The sequence below is a fragment of the Embiotoca jacksoni genome, unplaced genomic scaffold (genome assembly GCF_022577435.1).
Source record: "Embiotoca jacksoni isolate LCO1_2020_lvr unplaced genomic scaffold, fEmbJac1.0.p SCAF_23, whole genome shotgun sequence".
NCBI classification, from domain to species: domain Eukaryota; kingdom Metazoa; phylum Chordata; class Actinopteri; family Embiotocidae; genus Embiotoca; species Embiotoca jacksoni.
The window spans coordinates 3,884,431-3,906,377 of NW_027185374.1; the positions used below are offsets into that span (position 1 = coordinate 3,884,431).

Below are 21,947 nucleotides of genomic sequence, written 5' to 3' on the forward strand. Positions count from 1 at the left end.
CAGTAGTTGAAGTCACTGTTGAGATAACATTAAACTACTATAACTATCATATATGATTCCAGTGACCGTTTTCTCTACTGCCAAAACTGGGTTAACTCATTTAAGGGGTTAAAATTTGTTTATGGGCTGCACAGCATTAAAAACCAGCCGCACTGCTGTTGTACTTCATTATGTTGTGTTTTGATTTTCTTTTGTCGGACAGATTGATATTTTTACGGGGGGGATTTCTAAGCTGTTGTGACGTTCCTGCCCAAATCTTCGATCTGCTAAACATTTTTCTCGTCATTGTTTACTTGCCTTCTTCTGTGCATGGTAATTGGCAGCTCAAACTGCAGCATTACATTTCAAAACAAATCCATACCCTAAGGAGATCATTATCTTAATTAGCTATAGCTCAGCCCTGAACATCTTACGTTTTTAGTTCATCAGTACGCAATGACTTTCGGAGCCTTATCCTTTAAAAGAAAAAAGAAGTGGTGCGGCTTTGATTGCAACATGAGCGGGATTCAATTAGCCGCCACTTCTCGGCTGCATTACCTACCATCTCTCTGGCTTCACCAGAATCCCTTCACCGTTATGAAACCCCTTCCCTCAGGAAAATAGTCATTGCACCAGCTTGTCCGTATGAGTCATGTGATGCACTTAAGTGGATGATTATTGCCTTATTTACTATATAAATCGTCTAATAAGTCCAATAACCACACCCTCAGAGGCCAGAGAGATGATTGTAAAACGTTTTTTTTTAATCAGGTCATACCAGTGAAGTTTTTCTCATTGCTGTTTTACTCAAGGCAGTGTCAGTTTGTGGAGTTTCCGAGACACGCAAGTAGTAAGTAGCTTTGTGCTCAGGGAAACAGGGAAACACTTCTTTTGATTAGGAGACTTTGTGAGATGGATGTAGACTGAATCTGGCAGAGGAAGAGGTGGGATTTTCTGTTCCAGCTTTCTTACATACTACAAGTCATACTTCTGTTTGGATTCAACTATTTCTATTCCATTGTAGCAGTTTTATCACTCAAAATCCACTCATTTTTGCCAGATCCTCAAAATGTTTGTACCACTAAAGTCAACTTTATTGACTTGAATCATCTGAAAATGTACTTTAAATAATTCAGAACTCACTGATAGATGCAGATGGGTATGATTTACCGTGTGCTAAAGGTTATTAGAAAGTAGAAAGAGGTGGGGTTTATTTAGATTTGGGTATGTTTTTTTTTTCTTCCAGTCTCACAGTTTAAATATTTTTCTCATTTGTATTTACATTGGTGTTAGGTACTTTCTTGCCCCCCCCCTGTGTTTTATTGTGGTTTTAACCCTACAACTTCCTGCTTTGCGAGTGAGTTGTTTGTGTTGAGGAAAGTTCTTTAAAATTGAAATGTAATCAAGTAATAAGTTATTTATTATTCGACAAATACTCCAACACACGCCTACCAGTGCCGTTGGATATGCTCTCTGTGTATTAGAAATGTAGCTAAGAATGCCATCTAGTGTTGTCAAAACTCGTGATAAGTGACTTTACAGTGTACACTTCTGTGGGTAACAAAACCTCACTGTCTGTTGTATTAATGTTATTGTGGCCATGGTTAAAGACACAAAGATGTTGGACCTGTCTAATTCTCTGTCCTATCTCTCTGTCTGCAGGTACATCCGCACCATGTACCTTGGCATACAAAGCCACCGGCAGAAGGAGAACCAACGGCGCTTTTACTGGGCTATGATGTATGAGTATGCCGATGTCAACATGCTGCGACTGCTGGAGACCTTCTTAGAAAGCGCCCCTCAGCTGGTGCTGCAGCTCTGCATCATGATCCAGAGCAACAAGGCGGAGTGGCTGCAGTGTAAGGGGCTCCCGAAGGCTCTACGAGCAACTCTTTGCATGTAGTTCAACACATCCTGCTGTCATTTTTTTTTTTACATTGTCACACTTGAGCTGTGGGTGTCACATGAGGTGCTTCCATATTCTACAGCTTGCTTTTCTGTGAAGTTCTCATATCACTTTATTCACTGACTGCAACGTTCTCCTCCATTGTATCCACTTACCAACATTCATCACTCTTGTTATTGAAACCTCTTTTACAATTCCAGCCTCCTCATGCAATACATTCCCCCAAGGAAGGCAATTCAATCATAACAAGTGATACCCCTCTCGGTCGGGGTGTCTATAGAAATGCCATCAATACATTTGCTGAGAGGCACCATGTTGCTGCTCTGCAGATAATCCTCTATCATTTTTCATGCAGCAGGTTACTCCTCTGACATTTCTGCTGTCTCTACTATTATACATGTCTTAAGGAAACCGAATTGGGGCACTAAATGGAGGCTGTCGACTGGCTGACGTGTGATGATCTCCGTCATAATATGACTTTCAAAAATGCGACGGATTGCTTTGGCTGAAAAAAAATTGCTGTTTACTGTAAATGGAACAGCAGCCAGGTCAAGATAAAAAAAAAAAAAACATTCTTTGGGTTGTGCTTTGTACGTAAAGATCAAACTTGATCTTTTCTTTCACTTTCAGATGTTCTTAGAACCATTTATCAGATGTCTTTGTATCTTTCATTTTTGCCCTTCTTGGTCCTTCTCTGTTTCTATTGTTTCTTTCTCTGTCTGTATTCGCAGGTCTTTCTGCCATGTCCTCCCTCCTGTCCCTGGCCTGGGTGCTAGCCTCTTACCACAAACTCCTGCGGGATTCGCGTGACGACAAGAAGAGCATGAGTTACCGAGGTGCCCTGGTGCATCTGTTCTGGCGCCTTTTCACCATCTCTTCGCGGGTGCTCTCTTTTGCCCTATTTGCTTCTGTTTTCCACATCTACTTTGGCATTTTTGTGGTAGTCCACTGGTGTGCCATGGCTTTCTGGGTCATCCATGGCGGCACCGACTTCTGCATGTCCAAATGGGAGGAGGTACTGTTCAATATGGTGGTGGGCGTGGTCTATGTCTTCTGTTGGTTCAATGTACGAGAGGGCCGGACGCGGTACAGAATGGTGGCCTATTACACAGTAGTACTGTTAGAAAACGCCATCCTCAGCTCCCTTTGGTATGCGTACCGTGACCCAGACACCACTGACGCCTATGCCTCTTTAGCCCTCTGTGGCGTCTTCCTGTGCTTTGCCTCAGGTGTGGTCTGTATGGTTCTCTATTACGGGGTCCTACACCCCAAGGGCCCCCGACTGAGGGTGCTAGCCAGCTCCTGCTGTGCTGAGCTGCTGTGGGGCCTTCCATTACCCCCTGAAGCTGAGCCTATGGCTCCCACTCCAGGGCCCCGTGGTTCCCAGGCCACCCCCACACGGGGTCTGGCAGGGGAACACATGGAGTCAGATGAAACAGCCACGGACACCTGTCTTCCTGTTTTCCAGGTGAGGTCCACAGAACCTGTAGATGCAGCCGGTAGGCCCATCCAGCCCGAAGGTCCGCTCATCAAGATAGACATGCCCAGAAAACGCTACCCAGCCTGGGATGCACACTTTGTGGATCGGCGCCTGCGCAGGACCATAAATGTGCTGCAGTACATTAGCCCTAACGCGGTGGGCATCAGGTATAGGGACGGTCCGCTTCTTTATGAACTCCTGCAGTACGAATCCTCCTTCTGAAAGCATCTCCCACAGCTCTGTCACCACCTCTTATACACAAGGATGCACATGTGTTTCTTTTCTTTCATTTCTACTCTTCCTCCTCTCCAGATTTTATCTCTTTCCATTCTGCATTCAGCTCTCTCCTTCTCTCCTCTATGATCATTACATTTTCCTGCAGGAGATGTGTGTTTTGTCAGCCGAAAAATCTGTTAAGACAGTCTAAACACACAGTCATGGTTTATTTTTGGAAAAAAAAGCATAAAGTACAGAGATAAAATTATGAACCTACAGTATCTTACAAGATATATACAGACGTCTCATATAAATCCCTCTACACAGATAGAGGACGGTTCTGTATGAGTGTGTAGATAACATATGAATGTTTCATTATGAAATGTGTTTAATGCATTATGCTGTATTGGTGATTGAACCTGTGAATACTTGTGAAGGGCATATTGTATGTCCCTGTGACATGGGACTGGCGCAAAGCCTGATGGGAATGTTGGAGGAGAGTCTCAGAGGAGGCAGGTCTTTGCACACCCCAACATTTACTGCCATTCTTTATGTAAATCATTGATATATATATGATAATGTTTACGTAGTCCTTAGCCCGTAAATGTAAAAAAAAAGCACTGAAATTTCTATCCCGATACTGTAAATTATATAATGGACACAATCAAAGATGTGTCCAAGAGAAGCAATTCAGAATCAATTTTCCTTCTGTGAGCTCGCATGGCTCAAGAGTGTCCTGGCTGTACTATTTTTGTTCAATAATCCTAAATCGAAACTGCAACATGTTCGGAAGAGAAAAGAAGCACACTGACCTTCAATCAGTTTCACCCTTATATTCCATTTTTACAGTGCAGACTGCCCTCCAGTGGAGGCAAACTGTGACAGCACGCCTTACTGAATGACTTTGCCCATCGTAGTTGTGTCAGCACAAAATATTAAGACAACCACTTGAGAGAGAAAACACAATGAAAGGAATGTAGTAGAAATGAGCACAACCTTTTGAAATTGGTAAGTCGAGAATCATATTAAAAACATTCCAAAGACTTTTATAAATATTTAAGAATATGTAGAAGGGTACAAATATGTGTTAACATGCACTTTTTTAGGTGCAAAGACAGCCTGCAAGGAATCCTCCACCATTCCCTTTTGAATCCTAGAAAGTTCCCCCTTTTTCAACCTCCCTATTTTTTTTCTTACCAAAAATCTTTTAGATTCATGAATACTTATTGGGTGCAAAGACCTTGTAATAAGTTCTTGAAAAAAAGGGACAAATCTGAGAAGTATTTCTATGCTATTATACTTCAGTGCGAATTTGTGATCACATTTATAGTCATTGACATAACTGTATTTTGCCAGAACACACACTTTTCTACATAACAAAACATTGCAGTGTTAAAAGGTATATTCCTTAACATCAGTGTGCCCTCAAAGCGGTGATACTCTTATATACGAGTACAGGACGACTGCTCTGGCAACTGCTGGCGCAGTTGAAACAAAGCCAAATCGTATCATACAGTACTGTCTTTCCAGTTTATTTGCCCCCCTTGAACCAGTTGAATGAGTCCGTCTAAAATGTGTGCCATCTATGGCCTGCTGTGCAGCAATTACACACTGATATACATCTCCCAGCTGAATCTGCGGGAGCTCTCCACCACCGATACCCAAGATACGACCACTGTATTCACTCCAGAAAACAAAAGGAAAAAAAGGAAAGAAAATATAAAAACATGCCTTCTCAGTCAAAGGAGCTTGACTAAAATTTCCAGAGAGGGCTATAGAACAATCCATGAGAAAAATGAATGCATTTCATACTCCAATTTTATCTATTTACGCAATGAGTCATCAGAATATATAACGTGTGTTTTTTACATTGTAGTGTTTGGCATGACTTCAGTATGAGGCATTAGTACAAATGCACTCAACAAGGGATGACCAAGAGCCCTGCACAACACAGAGATTCCTTTTGCCTGGCTCACTGGCTGCCTGCTTAGCTGTGGCCTCACATGCCTGATAACATCGTACTGTAAAATGCAGACGCCATGCAAGTCTAGGCTAAAGGTGAAAGAGGGCTTTTGCCAGGGTTGGAAAAGAACATGAGGACAGATCTTGCTAAAGGGCCTGACTGGAGTTACATCTGATTCCTTGTGTGCTTGTGTCAGAGAGGCCAGTGTTTACCTCTTAGCATGCACTGTACGATCTACAGTATGACTTGTTATCTGCTTGCATGGTTGTTGCAGTGTACACATGCTTGTCCGTGTGTGTGTGTGTGTGTGTGTGTGTGTGTGTGTGTGTGTGTGTGTGTGTGTGTGTGTGTGTGTGTGTGTGTGTGTGTGTGTGTGTGTGTGTCCCCTCAGCCCTTTCCCACGGTTCTGTTCTCTTGCCGATTGTTCGGCTCCATCCCTGGTTGCTGCTCTGCCCTCTTCCCACATCTCTACGGTGCCGGGCCTTGGTACACTCCTGACGAAACACTCTCTGGTAACTGAACAAAAGGGTTGAGGCTGAACAAACGGAGATCCTGACATGAGAACATGCAATGAGGTACACTGCCATAACCAAGAGCTTCAACATCCAGGGTCTGCCACCCTTCAGCTTAAAAGCGATGTTCAGCCCTGAGTAATTGAGAACTGTTGGGTCAGCTAGGGTGGAGCAAACATCCCACACACCATATGTATAGATATACATGTGTATGCAAACAACCAACTTGTTCATTGTTTACCATAGTAGCCAGAATAGTTCCTCTATGTTGTAGTGAATGAACAGCCATGTTAATAGTTAGTCGTTGAGTGAATAATGATTAATAAGTATTGTTAAACTAAGAAAAAACTAAGCAAAACAGCCAATACAGGGGTTCCTCAGGACCAAGAAACAAGACCACTGAACCAGCTGACTCAGGGGTGTCTCAATGCAGTTCTCATCCCCAGGCATGTCCTCAAGGGTCTCCATTTTTTCCTTAACATATTGCATCCTGGACCACTCCTCGGCTGGGACTGTACCACAAAATTATGGTTTGCACATTTTGTTTTCTTGGGAATGGTTCTTCATTCGTATTAACAGGCAGTTTTTTTGTGGTAGTTGGCTGCCTGGCGTATAGCGCATCCTTTCTAAACACTGCTGACCTTTTTCCAGACACGGACACACGTCCAAATCAGGTGCAAATACACTGTGATTCATTCATTTTTGTGTGTGTGTGTGTGGAACAATGGTATTGCATAGCTTCATGAACAAAATTATGTACAACTGGGCTGCATTTTATTTAGTGGTGCTTAATGCTGTATAACGCAGAATATTTATGATTGCGTAACTGTCATTAGAATAGCAGTTAATTAAACGAATTGATTTGAATCGTCTTCAAAGAGTCTATGTAGTTTGGATTTTTATGAAACATGCAGTATATTTTACGTATTTCTACAGAACAATCACCATTTTGCCACATTCTGTAACTAGTAACAATGATTAGCTAGAAGCCAGATAATAAGAGAGTTTTACGTTTTTATATATTTTCCTTGTTTTCTTTTAATTATACACGGGTCTCAAGAGCTAAGCTACACTAAAGTTTAAGTGGAAGCAGCTTCTATAGTGTATAGTGTTAGACTGCCACACGTAATACCATAAACAAGGTCACAAAGAAACCCCCTGCAGAGAATTGTTTCTGCCAGGTTACCTGCCCAACTCCACATCCCTCGACAGCCACGACACACAGCAAGAGCATGAACAGCAAGCTTGTTCTTCTCAGTCCTTGTTGTGCCTTGTTACTTAGGGTGCTTCGATCCAGCCATGGCAGCCAGGTCCGCAAACAACCACGCCAATGTCTTTCTTTACTCAGTTTCATGTGCCAGCACACTCACCGAGATGATGACAACACCAAACAATATTTCTTCCCGTCTGTGTCCCCCTAACCAGATCAAGCCAAGTTCTCGAGTCTGTCAGCTTACAACACCTCAGTCGACGATGCTTTTTAGTCTTACAGTTTCATCCAAGATGTCATCTACAGGACGGCACTGTTTACAGTGAACTTCACAGTGTGACAGAACCAAGTGACGGGTGCTGTGCGAAACCCGGTTATTAGATCTGTCAGAGACACAGGAGAAAAAGTAAGGTAATAATGAACGTCTTCTGTACTTGAACGTAGGGTTGCTCAGCTTTACAACGTCCGAGTAAAGCTGAGTCACTACAACCCCAGTTGATTCAGAAGCTCATAATTAGCAGTTTAGACTGAGCTCAAAAGCGTTAGTCTTGGACTGTTTGATGGAGAGTCATTGCAGATGCCAGCCACGATGCTGAACGATTTGGTCGATGATTGTTTTGTACTTTTGTCTATGCCTTTACATCTTCTTCTGTCTTGCAATTATGAATGATTTGTAGTGCCAAGACGTAAACTTTCAGTGTCGTTTGTGTCTCGTGTGAACAATACATCCTCTAGCCAAAACAATAATGCCTGCGGTTTGAATACAACGTGGAAGAAGTTGGCGTCAAAATGCGCAAAAAAAAAAATCCCTTACGTTGCATTTTTCTTACGGTAAAATGACGAAACAGGCCCGATAGCGGATTCATTTTTGAATAACCTCATTTCCCGGTCTTTCTACCACCTCCCAGCATGCCTTTAGAACTCATCGTGAGGTGACCCTCAACATTTAGCATGGAAGTGCTCTCAACTGCACAACAAACCCTCCGATTTCTGCATTAATGTGTAGCAGCAGGCCATTGTAGTGTTAGACCTGGTTTAAGTCTCTACCTTTGTGTCATGACCATCTGTTTGACCACAGGGGCGGTATGTTCAAATGATAAAATGGTGCATTTTCTTCTTTTACTTTCCTCTCTTCTTTTGTTTCTAACCTGGTGCTGAATAAATGCATTTAAAAGGTGCTATGACTGTGGGCCACAGAGTCCACTTTTTTTGGCTTTCTGAGAGCATAGCCTTCCGGTTGACTGAGTGAGCCTGCATCCCACAAACTAGCAGTCTCCGAGTGCTCTACAGCCAGCACAGCTCAAATCCACACAGTTTACAGCAGAACTCAACTCTCAATGGTGCCATTTTGATTTTCCAATCTGCTCAAAAAAAAAACAACAGTTACTCTACTCTTACTCACTTAGTTTATTATCCTGGTTTGAGCATACAGTATGCTTTTGTTTTGATTTAATTTGCACTAGGATTTTTTTTTTTCTGAGAGAATGAAACTGGCAGATGACAAAATGCATCTTTTTAGCAAACGCACAGGAGCACAAATGTACTTCTGCTACTGGAATTTGGGTAAAAAAAAAATAATATATATATATAGAACGTGATTGCTGTGTTGTAAATTCCTGTCATCTATATGTCCTTAATCTGTGTGTATCTATTTTTGTTGTTCTTGTAGAATTGGCTGTACTATTTTGTTTAAAAATGGATTTGATATTCCAATGAAGCGACTATGGTTGTCATATTAATTGCTGCTGATTTTCAGAATTGTTATCAAAGGTGTGGGGAAATATTGCTTTGTTTATATTCAGTCAATTTATAGATTGTGTTAGCTTGTTGGTGTATTTCACAAAACTATCAGGATACTCCCTAGGCTATATGATTTATCTGGGGTATTCCAAAAGTTGGCACAATGTTAGTAATCAAATTTTGCTACAAAATGTAGCATCTTACTGAAAGTGGACTCATGCAACCTATGTTGTGACTGAGAACCTATTAGGAATGATTTCTTTGTTGTTGTTAAATATAAAATGTAAGTACATTGTTTCATGGAATCCCCGTTCTTTAAAAAAGCAAAACTGATGTCCAGTATTGTACTTACGCCCTATTTTTGGGAACAATATGAGTATTATTAATAACATATGGTGCTGAAGTTCTTTTTGTATGTTTTGGTTTTTAGATGAAAAGAGAAATATTATGCTGAAAATGTAATGTTAAGCCTTACTGTAGATTCATATATCAGACTGTTCATCCCAGAAGAGAAAAATAAATATAGTATTTGAAAGTGCAATATATCAGTAGTGTATGTACATGCCCGTCTCACATTTTTGACAGAGGAGAGTGACTGCAATTTATCACCTTCAAAGGTGTAAGAAGTGATGTATAATGTTCCCTGCTAGCGTAACAAAGAGAAAGGCGTTTTTGAATAGGACCCAATAGCTTGTGATTAGTACATCTTAGCTCGTCTAAGCCCTGCACACCCACAAAGCTGTTCAGTAGAATTACCGTATGAAATGTAAACAAACTTGTGTAATTATAGAAAATGTGAAGGTCTAAGTTGTCCCACCCAAACAGCAAAAAAAAAAAAAAAAAAAAAAAGAGAGAGATGACAATCAACCTGAGAAAAGGCTAGGCAGGCAAAAATAAATTACCTTTTAATATGGCTTATGGGTGCCAATAATTTCCTTCAACCATTACCACTAATTACAATTTAAAATGTTATATGTACATATATCATTTTATTGATATAGTTTTTAAAAATATTTTTTTTTTTAGAAATTGACATTAAAATAAGACCCCACAAATCAAAATATATAACTAAATGTAATACTTTTTCAGATCCTGCTTCACCGTATTTCACCATGCCCATGATGCCCCCTTATTGCAATTTTCAGTTATTCAGGTGTATTTTTTATATTTGAACGCAAACCTTTAAAGATCCCCATTATAAAACTACTCTGCAGACTTGTGTCTGATATGGCAAAAAAACTGCAATTATCTTATCACAAGTTATTTTCTACGCCTGCAGACACACCTGCTTTATTAAGAAAATAGAGACAGATAACCGAGACATTATTAAAAAGTAAATAGTGATGCAGTTACTATGTCTGAGCAGAACTTACCCTTCACTAGCTGACACTCGTGCAGTCGATTTGGTCTGTGACTGCTCATCACTTCCATGTCGTCCTGCTGTGTGCATGTTTCCACACTTGTCTCACCGGCCTCTTTCTCTGTTGCCGTCTTAACTGTCTGTCCACAGTCTTGATCTGATAAAAACAGACAGAAAACAGTAACCGTAAACAGTGAGTCATCGAGATATTGTTTTTAAAGACACTTAAAACTTGTTGTACAGTATCCACGACTTATTAAAATGGAGCAGTGAGGGAAACTGTGACTAAATCATCTTTGCCAATCTGACTGTTACTGACTGATCAAAGGTTTATACAAATCGGATTACAAATCTGGTGCATTATTAAGAATGAACAAAGAGTTCCCAAAAGGAAAACCAATGCTGAAGTAGGTAGGTAGGTATTTACTTTTTTAATCCCCGAGAGGAAATTTTTTTCGCTACAGCAGCATACAGAAGCAATAAGATAACAATAGAAATAATAGAATAAGAATAATAAGTATCAAGATTTTAAGGTCTTTTAAATAAAATAAGCTATTACCAAGGGTAAGCTGAAGGACCCTGCAAGCAAACAAAACAAATAAAGCAATAAAAGTAGTAAAAAAAATAATAAAAAAAAAAAGTTAAATAATGAAAACACTTATATATTCACAAAGGCAAAAGCCAAATGATTTTTTAATGATTTCTGAATTGAGACCCTGTTTTTTTTTTTTTAAACTAAATTATTTTCCTATTTAAATTACCAACTTGAAAGTGTTCACCTGCAGTGGCAGCAGAGACCACAGGGTTTTTTTTTTTCCACGCTGCTTCGTCTCCACCGTGTAAATCAGCTGCTTGCTGCCTGTTTTGGTTTCTGCCGAAGCAAAGCATGCTGGGTCACCGCAGCTCGACGCCCAAAATGGCGGCACGATTGAAAAGTTTTGACTGTTTTGTCCGAGTTTGTCTCCTTTCCAGACTATTGCACTCCTTGTTTTAAACTCCCACGTGGAACCTCCTATTTTTCCCCCACTGGCTTTTTTTTGTTTGTTTTTGTTTTGTTTGTTTTCATTTTCACGGTAAGAAGGGAAGATTTTTTTTTTTTAAGGATGGCGTTTTGCTGTCAGCTCAAAGTCGGGCATCACTAGGCTAGGCTAGAAAAAAAAAAAAAAAAGCTTCCGGCAAAGTCGCCTTAAACCTGGATATCTCCGAGCTGAAACGGAATATGAAGAAGAGAATCCTTACGTAGAAATGGAGGATGATGTGAAAAAAGTAAAGAAGGTAAGTCGTGGAAATGACACACTTTTCCCCCAGCAAGCCGACTTCGTGCTAACTCGCTAGCCGCTAGCTGACTCTGGGTCAAGCAGCCAAATGTGAAGCAAAGTTTGCCCTCAGTTCGTCGATTTTTCTGTCATTTCTACAAAGAATCGAACCAATAAAGTGATTAAAATACAAAACGTACTGTATAAATATTAATAGAGGTTAAGCGCAGACAGATTGACTGAAGGAGTGACGTGTTTAAAGCAAGTTTGAAACGTTTCCATTGAGGATTAAAAATTCGGGATGTTTTTTGTTTTTTTTTAATCTATTTCTTATTTTATTTTTTTAATTTCGTTGTTTTATAATATCAACTTTTGCGCTGTTTGCTTCGTCCGCTCATTACAAAGTGGTTCGTGTCCGCTGTGAAAATGTATTCCGGCAATTTGTGCATCATTAGTCGGATTAAAAAAATATAAAAAAAAAGAGGTATATTTATACAAAGTTGAGGTATTTTGTACTTTAAGTATTCGTATCTGATGCAACGTAATACTTCCACTCCACTGAATCTCGGAGGCAAATGTACTTTGGTTCTTTTAGTCCGCAGACAGCGTTGGTTTCTCGTTTTTCATAATAATTAAATAATTGTAATACTAATTGGAATAATTCTTACTTTTTACGCCTCAATTGATTATTTCTCAAACCCTCTTGAACCAGCTGGGAAATGTTTTTTTCTGGAGAAACGAGACAAACGTGATAATCTTGTGGAATATAAATGCATTACTATGAATTACGTTCACCAACAGTATATGAAGTTGTTAAAAAAATAATTGCAACCTTTAAATAAATACGGCACTAAAATGTACATTTAATGCAGCACTGGTATTAATCCAAAAACATCATATATATATATATCATAGTAAAACACATACAGTTAGAATGCACTGCATGTTGTGTACTTTTACTTTTGATATTTTATGCACATTTTGCAGATAATACTTGAGTAATATTTTGATGGCCGTTCTTTAACTTGTGGTATTTGTAACTTGTGCTTTAGTAAAGGACTTGGGATACTTCTTCCACCAGTGTTGTGTTATTAATTAGGTTAATATGTTTCCCAATGTTGGATTTCAAACAGTGAGGTTGATGCTGGTGTTCCTCAGTTCTCACCAAAAAGGTAATGAAAGCACGCCGGAGGCAGCGGCTATCGGTGTCAGTCACGCTGAAGGGAATAAGCACTTAGGTTGTGCCAACCAACCCGGCCTCTCTCTCCCACATACAGGATACTGCTCCCATTTGATGCGGAGCCAGATCTTCATGGTAAAGGCACATGGCAGATAATTGCTTTGCCTTTTCGCTTTCCTCCCTACTGCCTACTCGAGGGACGTCGCCCCTGTTGTGCACGCAGTTCTCATTTGGGCCACTTGGTGCTGACAGTGGATAGCATTTGGTTCCAGATGTATTTTAGACTCACTGTTTGGATATCTCGCGTCCCTTCATAAAACATAATAGAGTGACATGCCTCATCCTTGTCAGAAATTGGTGAAATAGGCAGGTGTTTTACAACTAAAGTCTCGTCTTACAGGAACATAGCAGAGTGATTGCTGTCGTCGTGCGCGCACACACATTATAGTGACTTTATTTCAGCCCAGTTGGAACAGTAAGATCTTACAAATGCAACCAAATCATGAATGGAGAACAGCTTGATGTCAGAGAGGTGCTGCAGCTTATTTCTGGGTTGGCCGGGAAAGATCGGAGCTTTTTAAATCAGGGCAGCTGTGGAAAACACGGTCATCGTTCTTTCACATCGGAGGACAGATACTCCACATGCAAATTTAAGTATTGCATACTTACTTCACTGTGAATAGGTCATTTCATGACTATGAAATGCTTATTATGTGTAGGACTGGATTGTTCTTACTGAATATGGTTCACCGCAGTGTTTTATCTTTTCTTACAGCAGCTCTACATTTTCTTTCGATGTTCTTTCATGTGAGAAAGTTTGAAACTCAACCCGCACTTGTTGATGTCTGCCCAGCCATCACAGCACAAAGAAGCCATACAGCTTCCTCACTTAACTTCTTTGTAAACAGGCTTTTGTTAGGGGGGGGGGGGGGGGGAAAGGTACGTTATCGTGTGGCCATTCACTGGGGTCAGCGGTGGTAGCTCTGGTCTCGCGTTTCACCAGCAATAGCCCTAAAATGTTAATGTGCTTGTCTTCAGTAGTGGGGAACTGTTGAATAATGCACTGGTCCTACAGGTCGCGCTGTTCTATGGAGTTTAAAGTCGGATCAAATGTCAGCACATCAGGCAGGAACCAGATTCAAGAGTCAGATGCACCTTTTGGTCCATAACCAGTTATTCAACATGGGTGCTTCTTCTTAACCAGGGATTTTTATGGATGCTCAGCTGTGAGCCGAAGAGTTAATATAACTACTGAGAAGTATGGATCATTAAAAGGTAACTTTATTTACATCCTGTTGTCGCTGGCAAACGTCTAGATGATGCTCATTAATCTTCTTGACTGATTTCACGATTGCAATAAAAGTTGTTCCATAAACCTTTATCATGTAGTGTCTGAAACCAGAAAGTATGTCTTTAGCAGTCAGCATTGCAGAGGTGACAGCTGCGGTAAGCGCAGTTGAATATACAAGGTCCTTGTGTTTCTTTTGGTTTTGCAGTGATGCGTACAGACTTTTGAGTCGCAGAGTCCCGAGAGACCGGAGAGAAGCAATTTGCATCAATGTGAAGGTGCGGAGGAAAAGTAATATGTATCACATTTGCAGTCCCGCCTGCGTTCACCATCTGCCGAGCGGTTTTTTTTTTTCCTTCTTTTCTCAACAACACGAGAAGTCCGTTGCAGAGAAGCGTCTCGGCACTCAAAGCACCGATTGCACGTGTCATCACAGGAAGTTGCGGCGGGTGCCTGTTCCTGTTCTTGCGCTCAAATATGAAGTCGAAGACACTTTCCTTCCGCTGGTGGTCGGAGTCACACCCCTCGCATACGCAGCTTCGTTGTTTGAGCCTTGCGTCTCTCTCGCCAGTCGGCAGCTGTCACCGTGCGTGAGTGCAGGCAACAGGTGACTAGTGTAGACAGCGTTGCAGCATCAGGCGCTCAGGCTGTGAACTCGCTGTCGAGTAGGCCGGTCCTCCAGCGGCGTGGGTTCATGGACAACGAGGTACGGTGTTGAAAATGCTTTCAATCCAGATACAGGCTGTTTTTCTTTTTCGCGCTGAGACTTTTGCATGTCAGGGTTTCTGTCGGTTATTCTTGCTGCTAGTTTACCAAGTGAGGAGAGCGAAGAGTTGATAGAGTAATGAAGTAAAGTAAACGCAAAACAACTTTTTTGTTTTTCTATTTTCTATTTTTCCTGGTTGTTGTTTTATTGTTGATGTTCATGGTTACGATCTAGAGGCATGATTCTCCATATTTTACAGCGTTATTGCAAAATGTAGAGTATGCAAATGTTGATATTTGAGGAACTCGTAGTGAGTAACACGGAGGGCTGCGTCTTACTCTGCAGCTCCCAGCACAGAGAGGGCAAGCAGAGTCAGCAGAAATTACAAGGCATGCAGGCAGCGCTGTCAACAGATGTTTCATGTTCTTCTTTTGAGGTTACATTAATACTTTTGCTGCATTTGTTGCAGGCTTATTTCAATTACATATTATGGATAAAATAGTTCGTTATGCCTACATTGGAGTTGCAGAAAATCAGTTTGATGCAAGTTTATAATTTACAGAACGTAGCGTGCCACGACGTGTGAATCCACACAAACCGAGCAAGGCAGCCTGACAATAGAAACACGAGTTACTGATGGACTACAACACGGACACGAATCTCCATATTCCTCTCATCCCCCGCTCTCTTCATCTTTTGTTCAATAGCCTGGTATCGTGTCTCCGTTCAAGCGAGTCTTCCTGAAAGGGGAGAAGGGGAGGGACAAGAAGGCCCAGGAGAAAGCCACAGAGCGCAGGGCCCTCCGCACCTTCTCACTCTCTCAGCCTGACCACCGCATCGACCCTGACATCCTGCTGAACGACTACATCGAGAAGGAAGTCAAAGTGAGCGTGACTCATAGACATGCAAGGCCCCTGCCCATATACTCATGTTTCAGTACTATTCAATTGTGAGGAAATGCTGGAAGTCTTAAATTTTACGATTGCTGTGATTATTAATTAATCCATCAATGATTATATTTTATGAGCTTCCAAAACGGTCCATGAAGCACTCATTAAATTTCTTATTTGGTCTGACCAACAAGCATAAAGCAAATAATCCTTGATATGGAGAGGTAAAGCAGCAAATTCTTATCTTGAGCTTCCACTTCATTTTTTGAACGGCTGATTAATTGACGAATCGTTGCAGCTCTAAATCTTTTGATCTCTGACATATCAGGTCCTGTTTTATCGTTTGGACTTTTCTACAGCTCTCTGTAATAAAAAAGTGTGTACACGTTCTGTCCCGTGCAGTATTTGGGGCAGCTGACATCAGTTCCAGGATACTTGAACCCGTCAAGTAGGACAGAAGTCCTGCAGCTCATTGACAATGCAAGAGTAAGTATCCGAGTCAGAGGATTTAACCTCATCCTGTCAGTTGTATTCACCGTCTCTCTGTCTTCATCATTCTTTTAAAAATGTGTTTGAAATTACACCATCCGTCAAAATTAGATCATTTCTACATTTACTGACACGACAAATGAAGGATGTTTACATTAAATCGTTTCAAGCTGAAACCAACTGGTACGAGTAAATAACGCTCCGGTTTCCAGAAGTCCCATCAGTTGGCAGGCCAGCTGACGTCAGAGCAGGATGCAGTGGTGAGCTTGTCGGCATACAACATCAAGCTTGTGTGGCGTGATGGAGAAGACATCATCCTGAGAGTGCCTATCCATGATATCGCTGCCGTCTCCTACATCAGGGATGATTCATTGCACCTTGTGGTGATAAAAACAGGTACAAAAAAACCACACACACACACACACGTCCCTGTGACAGTTGAGATATTAAGGTGAAGTTTCAGAATTTATTTCATTGCTGAAGTACCAAGTGACTAATTTAGCTGCATGTGTTTCCCTTTGTTTTTCAGCCCAGGAGTCAGGGGGCTCTCCCTGTCCCAGCTCGTGTCCTGATCTCAATAAGTCCCAAACTCTGAGCTCCTTGTCAGAGAGTGGAGCTGTGCTGGTGGAGGTCTGCTGTCTGCTGGTGCTGGCTGTTGATAATAAGGTAATATTTAGCATGTAATGCTAACAGCAAGCATATTTTTAGCTAGAGCGGCGGCGCTTTACATCATAGATTTCGATGTTGGCTCTGAGCCGTACCGCAATGCTGATGAGTCTCAGAATGTAACCTGAATCAACTTCAGGCCAGAGATTCCTCATGCTTTTATGTCGGTTCCAAAAATCCCTTGTTAATTGCTAACTTTTTCTTTTGTCTTTTAGGCGGCAGCAGAGGAGTTGTGTCTTTTGCTGAGCCAGGTCTTTCAGATTGTTTACACCGAATCAACCATCGACTTCTTGGACAGAGCCATTTTTGATGGCGCAACTACACCCACCAGACACCTTTCTCTGTACAGTGGTAAGGAAACCAAGCTAAATTGCTCTCTGGAGCAAAACAAACTCTACCGATTATTCGTGAGTTTTTCCCTGCCGAGGGTCTCGTGTCTGTCTGTCCGTCGCGCTCCACGGGCGGACAGACATGGCGTCAAGGTGCGTGCGGAGGTCTCCGTCCGGTGTCACTCGGTACTTGCCGACCACTTGGAATCTTAACCGCACCGCAGCACAGTGCAAGCAGCTTCACCGCGGTCGGGGGCAGGCAGGGAATTGGAGGAGTGAACTGCATTTGTCTGCAGCTGTCTATTACTATTTACACACAAGACAAAAGGAGCAAATAACAAACTTGCCTCAATTTCAGTAATTGCAATTGCGTTATTTATTTAAAAAAAAAAAGTAATTAGTTACTGCCAAACGTAGTGGAATTCCAGCACTGCTTATGGACCTGTAAATATTTGTCAATTTTTGAAGATGACTCTTCAAGCAAAGTGGATGTCAAAGAGGCATTTGAAGTGGATGCCAGCACATTGTAAGTACTCAGTTCAAGTCCTACCTCAACAATATGTTTTCATTTCAAGTTCAGTGACGAAGACGTATTCAGACTAATCTCTGAAAGTGGTTCAGTTTTTGTTTGTGATTTCCAACGGGTGGGTTCTCTCAGTCCTTTCCAGGTGACTTCGGAGACGGGTGGAAACTCTCCGCCCGCTTCCACCCCGGCTTCTCCTCAGACGAAGACCGCGAGCGAAGGAGAGCTCAGTACCACAGCTGCTGAGCTGTTGCAGGACTACATGACCACAGTATATAACGTTTCTGTTTTGTGTGAATGAAACTAGTGAAAGCTTTTCTCAGACAAATTCCTTTTAAGTTCTATTGAGTCTCCTTTTTGATTTTTCAATATCTTTTTCTTCCCCTTCGAGCTGCGGACAAAGCTGTCATCACAGGAGATCCAGCAGTTCGCTACTCTGCTCCATGAATACCGAAACGGGGCCTCCATTCACGAGTTCTGCATTAATCTGCGACAACTCTATGGTGACAGCAGGAAATTCCTCCTACTTGGTACAGCCCCTCTTTCACCTTTCTTTCATAACTACGTGTCGCTCCGTCTCCATCACCAAGCACAACGTTCGGTCAGAGAGAAAGATCAGTATGCTGTTTGTTTTTTTATATCATAGAAATGGTGTTAATTGAAGCAGACACTCTTCCAGATTATAATGCTTTGTCCGAGTGCGTGAATCCACTAAGAACTAATCGATGAAAAATGTGGCCCGGGCTTTTTCTTTTATTTAGTACATCCTGCAAAAGAGCACAGAAAATACTAAATGAGTCAAATTCCAACTTCAAACTGTCATCAATTACAGATTTATGTCAATATAACCAGATGTCAAGTGAGTGCCCGTTACTATGTGCTTAAAAAGACAAATGTAACAGTTAATGATCATTTAAATTGACTATAAAATTCAGCTTCATCCTGGTGATGAGTGCCAAAGTGTGCATGAGTTAAGCTTTTCCGTTCCCCTGCAGGCCTGCGTCCCTTCATACCAGAGAAGGACAGCCAGCACTTTGAGAATTTCCTCGAGACAATCGGTGTGAAGGACGGCCGAGGCATCATCACCGACAGCTTTGGTCGCTACAGGCGCACAGCCAGCTCCGCCTCCGATTCCACCACCAACGGCAACGGAGCGGCGGGAGGAAGCGGAGACAGCACGGCCTCGGACGAAGGCCAGGAGGCCTCCGAGGGGGACGAGTGGGACCGGATGATCACCAATATCAGCAATGACATTGAAGCCCTGGGCTGTAGTATGGACCAGGAGGGAGTGACACCCTGACGTGGGGAACAAAGGGAGGTAGAAGAGCTGAAGACATGAACTGATGGCCACTCCTCAAATGAGCACTAGGTGTGAGCTGAATGGATCAGATGAAGGTGGTCCTTAGCACTGACCTAAGATTTGGTTAAAGGGATAGTTGTTTTTTTTTGTTGCTTAAATGGGTTTGTATGAGGTTCTTATCAATAGTGTATTACCTGCAGTGGATGGGGGTCGGCATATTTGGAAAGCAGGTGTATATTTGGAACTGAACAAACCTGTTAAAGCCCCATGAAAGACACGCAATGATGCAAACAAACGTAACCGATCGAGGCAGTAGCACCAGAAACTCCAGTGCTCTGAGGTAAAATGACTGATTTTGTCAGGGGAGTCTGGTGGGTTTGAAGAGAGAGATGTAATGGCTTCAGTTCCCCATCAGAAAGAGCTGTCTGACGGCAAGATAAAGCAGTGAAAATATTCTAAACATGGCATATACTTAAACTAATACAGAGCAGTACATTACTTGGCTTCCATCCTTGACAGCTGCCAGCTTCTCCATACTGGGGACATGGCGACCCTCCTCTACTGCAGCGACTATGGAAAATGACTTCATACTTCAAAAAAAAATCCAAACTATCCCTTTAATTGTATTTCCTCTAATTGTCAAGAGGACATCCCATAGTCCCTACAAACTCAAGGAAACCTCAGCTTGCAACTATTAATTCAACAAATGCACTTACGCAGTCCCTGTAGATGACATGCAGTTAGTTGGCTTGTTTTGCATTTCACACAGATTCACAGTCGCGATTTATTTAGAAAAAAAACCGCTGTTTGGTTTTGTACTCGTTTATTGGCAGTATCTGCCACTGCTATCAGCTATGTAGCAGAACTCGGCAGTCTTTCAGAGTATTTCTCTTTGAATAGCCTCAAAGACTGTGGAGAGGACTGTGTGCATGTTTTACAAGGTTGAGACTGAGGCCGTAGTGGTTTGTGCTTCTGTATTTCTATAGATCGATCAGCTTCATCCACCAGGAGAACTTTGGTTTTCATCTTTTATTTCACACCAATGTGCGTTGCTGTGAGAGTGTAACATTTTGCTACATATATCATTTTGTTTTTCTGTAAGATTTGTGTACTACTTTATCATTTGTTATCAGTTTTTACTCATTTATATATAGATATATATATCTATATATATTTGCCTTATTCAAACTGACCAAGGAAATGCTGTAAAAACACATTCTCATTCATTTAAAGCAATTGAATGAGGACTGTATGTGACAAAGCCGGTTAGTTGACGGCTGATGTAAATTTATGATTTTTGATATTTGGTCTTCTCATGCAGGTCATCTTGTTGCGTCTTGTGACATCACATTTATTTGTCAATGTGCCTTTACACTGCAGTACTGCTGCCAACTGTCTGTCAGACACAGACAGCTAATTACAGACTGTTACTACAGTTGTTCAGCAAATCATGGTTATTAAATAACACATAATTTAAACTGATGGATGTTGATATTGCAAAATTACAAGCATCCCGGTGTCACATAGGAAACGATGGTCTAATCCCGTACACGCTGTCCGCTGCATTATCGGCATTCACCGGTGCCCAGCTTGAAGTGAGATTAACCTCCTCATTCAATTTGACTTTCATTCAGCAAAACTGACACACGAGGTGGAGGTTTTGTAATCTGATTATGATCCTCTGACCGATCATTTGCTCGGATGCACCTAAGCTGCCGCGGACCTTCATTCCGAGTTTCATCAAAGCAATCACGCTGGATGCTGATGAAGGCCCTTAAAGTGAGGGATTAGTTTTGTGAGTCTTGGGGATGGGAAATTGGGCAGGACGGGGTCGAGTCGAGCACATTCCGCTCTCCGAAGCCCCTCAGCGGGGTTTTCCTCCCACGTTCCTCACAGATCTACTTTTAGATGCTTTATCTCGGGGTGAGTACGAATACGAAACAAACTGGAATCGGTCCGTTGTCTGGGTTGTGGGATTGCAGCGGAGGTATTGGAGGGCTGAGTGGAACACTACACCCGGGCTCGGGTGACTTCTTCGGCTTGAGACGCTGTCTGCTTTAAACAGAAGAATGAGATAACCCGAGTGCTCTGTTTTGGTTTTTTTTTCCCCTCGTCACACTGTAACACACTATGGCTGCTTAGCCGTGCCCGTTTGTCAAAATGTAGCCTCACTGTTTTGCTACAGAAGAGAAACTTGATTGTTCTTGACATGACTTCAGTATAATTGAACCGTGTTTTCTCAGTGCTTGAAGGAATCCTACGTGGCCTCTTGTAAACTCTCTTCTTAATCCAATTTCAGACTGAACTGAGAATTACTCAGTGCAGCGTCTCATTTGCAGCAAGTAATTATTAAATAGATCAGTTGGTCCAATTAAGTCATTAGAAGATCCCATGCTGTTTCTTAAGAGTTTGCCAATTATCCGTACAACAAACGACCAGAGCCCCTGCAGTGCCTCCATCACCTTGCATGCTTCACATTGAAAAATGAGGTGGACGTTACTGTAAGATGAGTGAATTCAACGTAAAAGGCTGCGACAGGCCCATTCAGATAGATTAGTCCTTAAAAAAAAAAAAAAAAAATCTATAGGTTATTTTTTGAGTTTTGTGAAAGTTTCGCAGGAATAAAGTCAAATGATGCTACGAGAACCAGCCTCGGCTTTGTTAGCTGTAGTTACTGGTCGAGGTTAATTTAACCTGAACCTGAATGGACCAGTAGGAACTTCCACAAAACCACTTGAGTATGAATACAAATAATTTAATGTATAGAGGAAAATATGTTAGTTGTGAAAAAAAGGACATAAACTACTGCGTTGAGTGTATGCATTAGCTTATTTAGGCTAATTTTGTATTTCTAAGTTTCGGTCTCTTTATGTATTTTTGCATGTATTTATCCATTTTGGTATTCATCCATTTATTTATATCTGTATTTCTTCTTAGGGCGTCCCAACCCGGGT

The 21,947-nt window shown here is 41.6% G+C and overlaps 2 protein-coding genes across 3 annotated transcripts in view; both read left to right on the forward strand.

Moving 5' to 3' along the window:
• xkr6b (XK, Kell blood group complex subunit-related family, member 6b) overlaps window positions 1-7,574 on the forward strand; it is a 53,511-nt gene extending 45,937 nt beyond the window's left edge. The window contains exons 2-3 of the mRNA XM_069158297.1: window positions 1,642-1,838; window positions 2,617-7,574. Of these exons, the coding sequence (XP_069014398.1) occupies window positions 1,642-1,838; window positions 2,617-3,587 (1,168 nt within the window). The 3' untranslated portion in view covers window positions 3,588-7,574. The remainder of the gene's footprint in view (window positions 1-1,641; window positions 1,839-2,616) is intronic.
• Window positions 7,575-11,283: 3,709 nt separating this feature from the next.
• Window positions 11,284-20,430, forward strand: ccm2 (CCM2 scaffold protein). 2 transcript variants are annotated; one of them, XM_069158298.1, is made up of 10 exons: window positions 11,284-11,641; window positions 15,504-15,680; window positions 16,089-16,172; window positions 16,388-16,571; window positions 16,705-16,841; window positions 17,057-17,192; window positions 17,639-17,696; window positions 17,829-17,964; window positions 18,085-18,223; window positions 18,689-20,430. In XM_069158298.1, the coding sequence occupies exons 1-10, from the start codon at window positions 11,612-11,614 to the stop codon at window positions 18,991-18,993; spliced, it is 1,386 nt and encodes a 461-aa protein (XP_069014399.1). In that variant the 5' UTR covers window positions 11,284-11,611; the 3' UTR covers window positions 18,994-20,430. The 2 variants fall into 2 exon arrangements, with proteins under 2 accessions (XP_069014399.1, XP_069014400.1); XM_069158299.1 differs by lacking the exon at window positions 11,284-11,641 and adding an exon at window positions 14,688-14,796.
• Window positions 20,431-21,947: the final 1,517 nt, after the last annotated feature.